Source organism: Chiloscyllium plagiosum, unplaced genomic scaffold (assembly GCF_037043375.1).
Source record: "Chiloscyllium plagiosum isolate Xiang-an unplaced genomic scaffold, Cpla_swu_hap1 HiC_scaffold_2, whole genome shotgun sequence".
In the NCBI taxonomy this organism is placed as follows: Eukaryota; Metazoa; Chordata; class Chondrichthyes; order Orectolobiformes; family Hemiscylliidae; genus Chiloscyllium; species Chiloscyllium plagiosum.
The window spans coordinates 46,240,689-46,248,748 of NW_028270140.1; the positions used below are offsets into that span (position 1 = coordinate 46,240,689).

The 8,060-nt window shown below is 49.3% G+C and overlaps 1 protein-coding gene across 1 annotated transcript; it reads left to right on the forward strand.

The window, feature by feature from the left end:
• Positions 1-3,921: 3,921 nt before the first annotated feature.
• LOC122546115 (uncharacterized) lies at positions 3,922-7,087 on the forward strand. Its single transcript, XM_043684937.2, has one exon. The coding sequence runs from the start codon at positions 4,055-4,057 to the stop codon at positions 5,984-5,986; it is 1,932 nt and encodes a 643-aa protein (XP_043540872.2). The 5' UTR covers positions 3,922-4,054; the 3' UTR covers positions 5,987-7,087.
• The last annotated feature ends 973 nt before the right edge of the window (positions 7,088-8,060 follow it).

Below are 8,060 nucleotides of genomic sequence, written 5' to 3' on the forward strand. Positions count from 1 at the left end.
GAGTCCATGCGAAAGTATTCAGGTTTAGACCCCAATGGGGAAATAGGCAAGGGCATGCTTAAGGTGCACTTTGTGACTAAGTCATGGCCTGACATTCAGAAGAAATTACAGAAAGTGGAGGATTGGGCTGAAAAAGATGTTGCAGAATTATTACGGGAAGCACAGAACGTGTACGTTCAGAGGGATGTAATAAGGGAGAAACAGAAGACAAAAATGATGGTGGCAGCTGTACGGGAAGCTTGTAAATCCACCGGAATAGGGGAGGGAGGTTATGGGGTGGAAAGAGGAATGTCGAAAAAAAGTTGGAGAGGGAGAGAAGCGAGACGGGGCAGAAGTGAGAGAGGAGGATTTTATGGATTTGAGCGGCCTCCAATGGCCGGATGTTACCATTGCGGGAAACTGGGACACTTCAAAAGGGATTGTCCCGAGTTTAAAAGGGAAAGAGAAGGGATGTATGAAATGGAGCGTGAACAAATGGATTAGGGAAGTCAGGGGAGGATCGGAACACGGGCCTACCAAGAACCCCTGGTAAATTTACGGGTGGGCCCATTTAGACAAGATGTTACCTTCTTAGTTGACACAGGCGCCGGCAGGTCCTCAATCCCCCTCCATCCTAGGGGGGTTGGCTTCCAAGCTAAAACATTAAACATTTCAGGAGTTAAGGGTGGGGTTTTTAGTGCGAAAATATTCGAACCACAACCCTTGCGGCTGGAGGAGGAGGAGCTCCAGGTGGAACTCCTTCACCTCTCCCATCTTCCCTATGGGTTGTTGGGACGGGATTTGATAGTCCATTTCGGATTATGAATAGAAGTGGGAGAAGAGGATGAATTAGCCGTTACCATGTCATACCTTAGTGAGTCCCGATTGACAGAGATAGACCCTAGGGTTTGGGTCGCCAAAGGGAACCGGGGGGGACTCGCAATTCGACCTGTGGAGGTAAAATTAAAGCCCCAGAGCCCCGATGTCAGAGTGCGCCAACACCCCATCTCTTGGGAAGGGAGGCAGGGTCTGAAGACAGTTATGGAAGACCTAATAAAAGATGGTTTGGTAGAGCCCTGTATGTCACGATACAATTCCCCCATCCTGCCGGTCCGGAGGTCGGACGGGAGCTACAGAATGGTCCAAGACCTAAGGGAAGTAAATAAAATTGTCCAAGTACAGCACCCTGTGGTACCGAACCCATACACTATTCTGGGGCGAATACCCCCGGACCACGGCTGGTTTAGTGTTATAGACTTAAAGGATGCCTTTTGGGCGTGTCCCCTGGACAAGGACAGTAGGGATCTTTTTGCTTTTGAATGGGAGGATCCTGATACTGGTAGAAAACAGCAGTACAGGTGGACCGTGCTCCCCCAAGGATTCACTGAGTCCCCGACTCTGTTCGGGCAGATTCTGGAACAATTATTGGAGGGACTAACCTTGTCCCCGGCCCTTAAGCTTAAACAATACGTGGACGATCTCCTTTTATCCGGGCCCACGGAGGAGGACGTCCTACTTGGGACTAATGCCCTGTTAAATTACCTAGCTGAGAAGGGGTTAAGAGTGAGTCAGAAGAAGCTCCAATATGTCGAGAAAGAGGTTAAGTACCTGGGACACTTGATAAGCCAGGGACAGAAACGAATAAGTCCAGAAAGAGTGCGGGCAATAATCGAACTAGGCCTCCCAACAACCAAGAGGGAGTTGCGGAAGTTCTTGGGACTCTTAGGCTATTGTCGGTTATGGATAGATGACTATGCCCCCCTTACTAAAGACTTGTACCTAAAACTCATTGAGGAGGCACCCAATAGAATAAAATGGGAGGAGGAGGAGAAAAAGTTAATTGGAATTCTAAAAGAAAAATTGATGACCGCACCTGTTTTAAGCTTGCCGGATTTTAGTAAGACATTTCGTCTCTTTGTGAACTCCAGAAAGGGAACCGCTCTTGAAGTATTGACCCAGGATTGGGGGGGAGAAAGGAAGCCCGTGGCTTTCCTGTCAAAAATTCTGGATCCAGTCTCCCGAGGGTGGCCGGAGTGTGTCCAAGCGGTGGCAGCCACGGCAAAGCTGGTAGAGGAAAGCAGGAAGTTGACTTTCGGGGCCCCCTTGACAGTCACTACTCCCCACCAGGTTAGAGCCATCCTGAATCAGAAGGCCGGGAGGTGGCTGACTGACTCGAGAATTCTGAAATATGAAGCCATATTGTTAGACCGAGAAGACCTCCGAATAGAAGTCGGGGGCTGCCAGAACCCGGCGGACTTTCTTTGGAAAGGGGAAGGGGAGGAGGAACTGGAACACTGCTGTTCAGACATAATAGAGTACCAGAGTAAAGTGAGGGAAGATCTGAGGGACACCCCCTTACATGCAGGAAGGCGGTGGTACATTGACGGGTCCTCTCGAGTGATAGATGGGAAAAGACACAACGGTTATGCAGTCATTAGTGAGACTGGTTGGGAATTAGTGGAAAGTGGACGGCTACCGAATGCCTGGTCCGCACAAACGTGCGAATTGTACGCCTTGCACCGGGCTTTGAGGAATTTAAAGGGAATAGCCGGGACAATATACACTGACTCTAAGTATGCCTTTGGGGTAGTACACACCTTTGGGAAGATCTGGAAGGAAAGGGGAATGATAAATAGTAGAGGAAAGGAGTTGGTCCACGAGGAACTAGTAGCCATGATCTTGGAGGATTTGTTGCTGCCACAAGAGATTGCTGTAGTACATGTGAAAGGGCACCAGAAAGACGATAAAATAGAGACCCTGGGGAATTAATTGGCAGATGAACAGGCAAAATTGGCCGGGATGGGGAAGGAAGTAATAAACTGCCTGGTAAGGATTCCCCAGATATCCGAAATTACCGAAGTGCCCACGTTTACTGACAAAGAAGAAACTCTTCTTGTGTCTCTGGGGGGTACAAAGGATAGGGAAGGGAAGTGGACCTTACCCGATGGCCGCCAGCTACTAAATCGACCGTTGACGCGGGACATTATTGCCCGTCTACACCAAGGGGGTCACTGGGGCGTCCAGGCACTGTGTGATGCCTTCCTGTGCCGATATGCTCACCCTGGTCTGTACACGGTAGCCAAGCAGGTCACAGGAGATTGCATAACATGTCGAAAGATTAACAAAAGGGGGCTGCGGCAGCATGCAAGACAAGGGGGTAGGAGTCCGGCCTATAGGCCGTTTGAGTATGTCCAGGTAGATTACACTGAGCTCCCCCCCATAGGTCGCCTGAAGTATCTATTAGTAATAGTAGATCACCTGACAGGATGGGTGGAAGCTTTCCCCACTGCCACGGCAACAGCAACTCAGGTTAGCAAAATTCTACTCGAACAAATCATCCCACGATTTGGGCTACCCCGTGCTATTGACTCTGACCAGGTGAGCCACTTCACCTCGACCGTCCTCCAGAATGTAGTGCAAGCAATGGGGATTGACTGGGATTTGCACACCCCCTGGCATCCCCCCTCCTCGGGCAAGGTCGAAAGAATGAACCAGACCATCAAAAAGCAGCTAACCAAACTCACTAGTGAAATTGGCCTGCCTTGGACCAAATGCCTACCCCTTGCCCTATTGCAAATTCGCACCCAGCCAAGGCGGGATTTGGGCGTCTCACCTTTCGAAATGCTGTTTGGCCTCCCGTTCCATGGGCCGAAGGGGGAACCTCCTGTATTCGTGTCTCGGGATATGTTTGTGCAAAAATATGTGGTGGCTCTGGGGTCTGCTCTATCTCGTTTACGCCAACAGGCACTTTTGGCACAGACGCCGCCCCACGAGTTTGCGGTGCACACCGTCAAGCCGGGTCAGTGGGTCCTGATTAAAAACTGGAAGCAGCGTACCCTCGAACCAACTTGGGACGGTCCCTTCCTGGTACTTTTGACGACCGAAACGGCTGTCCGTACGGCCGAAAAGGGCTGGACACATTACACTCGAGTCAAGGACCAGTGCCACAACTGACGGAGGATGAACGAACCTCTCTGACAAAGGCAGCTAAGGAACAGAGACCCTGAGAACAAACTAATCGGACTTTGGCGAGTCTAAAGGAACTGTGCCCTTTGGCTAAAGGTGTCGCGACAAAATGCGGTCAATCATATTGTTAACTTGCTTTGCCATTATCCTTGGGCTGGGTCATAGTGTGCGTGTTACCCAATTTGGCCTCCGAAAAAAACAAGTAGAGGACCGTCAGTGGTTCTCCATCTCCGTGCTTGCCAACAAGCCAACACAGACATTTAGCTTAGACCTATGTGGGTTGGTGACCTGCAGGACTAAAAGTGAACTGAATCAAACTAAACGGAACCTAGAGAGAGAAAGGGGATTCCAGGGTCAGGCGTTAGTATTACAATTGCATGGTAGGGAAGGCATACATAGGCCTCCAGCCCCCGGGGTCCAGGCTATGGTGTCAGTTGTCCGTGATCCCATCACCCCTGGACAGGATTGTGGGCAGAATCAGTGCAATCCGCTCTATCTGACCATAAAGAACTTGGGAAACAACGGGGCGAGCCTTAATGGAACGATACTGGGTATTAGAGTTGGGGGCCAGGCAGGACAGGCGGGGGTGCAGCTGTGCTGCACGTATATCACGGTCATTGAAGCTGAGTCTGGGGGCTCATCCGCCACCGATGAGCAGGGAAAGATTAGAATAATTGAGGTGACGGATTTGGAAAAGACCTTTGAAATAGAAACGGGATATGGGGAGGCGAATGCCTGGATGGAATGGGTCAAATATACTGTGAGGAGCATGAAAAAGAGTGATTGCTACGCATGCACGGGTGCCCGCCCTAACCCTCAGGTGGTCCCATTCCCGCTGGGATGGGAGAAACACCCACGAGCCTTGGACTGCATGATAAGGCTGTACCAGGACCGAGAGGCCTGGAACGACTCCACTTGTCGACCCTTGAGTTTGAAGTTTCCCCCCGTCAAGTCTGAGGGGGCGCCCCGCCCGCCATCATTCTCAGGGGTAACGGGTACGCACCAGGCCTGCGTCTCTCGGACGGGACTACAGTGGGACAACGATGTGGGGACATTTGACAAGTGCAGCGGATCAATTTGGCTGGTCAATGAAACTACTGGGGGCGGGAATTACTCCCACATTCATGTGCCTAGAGCAGACCTCTGGTGGTACTGTGGTGGGAGGGTTCTGCGACAGACCCTGCCCCGAAAATGGACGGGCACTTGTGCAATCGTTCAATTGGCCATCCCATTCACCCTGGCATTCGAAAAACAAGAGCAACCCCGTTCCAGTGGAAGAACTGAGAGAGCTTTGGAGACCTCTTTCGATGATAACATATATTTAGATGCCATAGGGGTCCCCAGGGGTGTTCCTGACGAGTACAAGGCTAGGAACCAGATAGCGGCGGGTTTTGAGTCGTCACTGTTCTGGTGGGTGACTATCAATAAGAACGTGGATTGGATTAATTATATTTACTACAATGAGCAGAGGTTCATTAATTATACCCGGGATGCAGTGAAAGGAATAGCAGAACAACTGGACGCCACTAGTCGGATGACGTGGGAAAATAGGTTGGCCTTAGACATGATGTTGGCAGAGAAGGGGGGTGTTTGTGTCATGATAGGCACTCAGTGCTGCACTTTCATCCCCAACAACACAGCCCCTGATGGGTCCATCACCCGCGCCCTGGATGGACTCACCACATTGGCGGACGAACTGGCCGAAAACTCGGGTATCGACTCTGGCCTCACGGACTGGTTGGAAGCTTGGTTCGGTAAATGGACGGGGGTGGTCGTTCCCTTTCTTGTCTCATGTATAGTGGTGGCAGGGGTACTCACTGCCCTTGGGTGTTGCGTTATTCCCTGCGTCCGGGGATTAACTCAACGACTGATCGAAACCGCCCTTACAAAGAGGGATGTTCCCTATGGGCAGGTTGAACGAATGAATCTCGAGATGGAACAACGTGAATCCCTCTTGGGCGGGGGTAGTATTAGAGACGGGCAGTTTGATGAACAAGCACGGGAGTTATTAAACGCCCTGGAGAAGAAACTTACGGTTTAAAAATTACAGGTCGTAAGAAAAGACACGGGGGATTTGTAGGGGGTAGTGTAATTTTTAAACGGTTAGCTGCATTTTAGTCTTTTCTACCTTATAGTAAACACAAGCGCCTTATAGTAAACACAAGCAGACACTCGAAACTGGTGCCGGACCTCCCCCATGTTTTTATGAATGAAACAATTGTAACAGCTTTCCTCGATAGCTGAGAGACCGCCCTTAACCACAGTTGTACAACATCATCCATATAAGGAAAGAACGGGGAACTCGAACACTGATTGGCCAAGTGAGTAACAGGCACCAGAACCCAAATAAGGAAAACAGTGGGGAACCCTAGCACTCGTTGGTCAAGACAGCAGTAGGAGACCCAGCCCACATTTACGTGTATATAATGTGTGGAGATTATTATTAAGGGGTGTGTGTACCATTTTTTCGCACCCGACTTTGCAAAGTTGAATGAAAAGTTTTGGACAGACTCCTCCGTGTCTTTGTTCCTGGGAAGGGAAATAAAAGTGCCGGAGATGGGGCTGGACAGCCGCATATCTCGCACAATTTCTTCCACCATGGCGGTTGTCAGATCATAATAGTAGAGTGGTGGTGTTTCATCCGAGGAGTAAGCACTGAAATGACCACAAGTTGCTGTGTAGTGACGCGAACTAAAAAGGACTTAATAAATGGTATAGCACAACAAAAGACGAAGGCAAAACCGTACCTACAATAACACTAATCTTGACAAAGCATGCTCCCCAAGACCCGAATATATTATTCAGCCAACCAAAAACCTAATGACCAAACCCCACATTGTCTTTTAGCTCCCGTCTTAGATTCTTTACTTTTTCCATTGCTTTAGTAGAAGATCCCCCAGGGGCTAGTGTTGTTAGGTATAAAGGTACAGCAATGCTTCCCAAACATCACACAAACCTCACCTTTTTCTGCCAGTATCCAATCTAAGGCCTGTCTGTTTTGCCATGTCATTTTATTTGTAGCAGTCAATTGTTCTCCCAAGGCCACAAGGGCATCGTCAGTATAATTGATAAATCTTTGCTGGTTGCAATAAATGTAATTAATCCATTCAGCATTCTTGTTAACCCCTATCACTGGGATGAGAGCCTCCCAGCCTGCGGCAATCTCATTGCGGGCCTCGAAGTCATTAGGAATACCTCTTGGCTGTCCTATGCTGTCAATCGAATCGTTGGATCAGGGACATACCGTCGTTTAGTTCGGCGCAAAGTTGACTGTGACATTGCATCAAGCTGCGCATGTGGTGATATAACCACCTCATGTAGGAGCATTACATGGGCACAGCTGCCACTCCAGTCAGCAGGCAGCATCAGGAGCAAATCTTCTTTCTTACCACACAGCCACCAAGTACCTGCCGGTGGGACGCTAAGAATTTAAAACAGCCCCAATGTGGTTTCTACCTCTCATTCATTTGTATTCCCTCAATGACCCTTAAAATAGCGTACTGGTGTGGAGCCATTTTGCTTAAAGTATCAAAACTCAACCCTTCCCATATCCTGAAAGCAGCCACAGGGAATGTGTAATTAGTCTTACTGGTGGACCACGGGGTACTATAGCTACACCACCGTTGGAGTTGCTGCCTGCCCACATCATCCTGCTGGTAGATCGTAGAGGCCTGAAGTAGGAGGCACCAAAACGGGCAATGGGATTGCCTGTATGTTGATGAGGGAAATGTTATAGAGGTTTATAACATCATGAGGGATATGGAGAGGATGATTAGCCAATGTCTTTTTCCTAGGGCAGTTCTGAGGATGGCCACTGGAATCAAAAGGATAACTCCGATTTCTTTTCACAGATCTACTGAGCTTTTCCAGAAATGTCTGTATTTTTAGCCACATCCTTAGACCCGAATGGCTGAAAGATGCAGATTAAGAGGTCGGCTAGAGTGCTGCAAATGCCATTGAGTACAGGTGGTCGAGTTATAGGGCATAGAGACAACATAGTATGAGGGGGTCTCCTTTGTACACAAGAAACAGTCCTGTCTAGCCATTATTATGGCAGTGTATTTTGCCCATTGATACCAGTGATTGTCACAGGCACGCACCCATGTTAGGGCAGC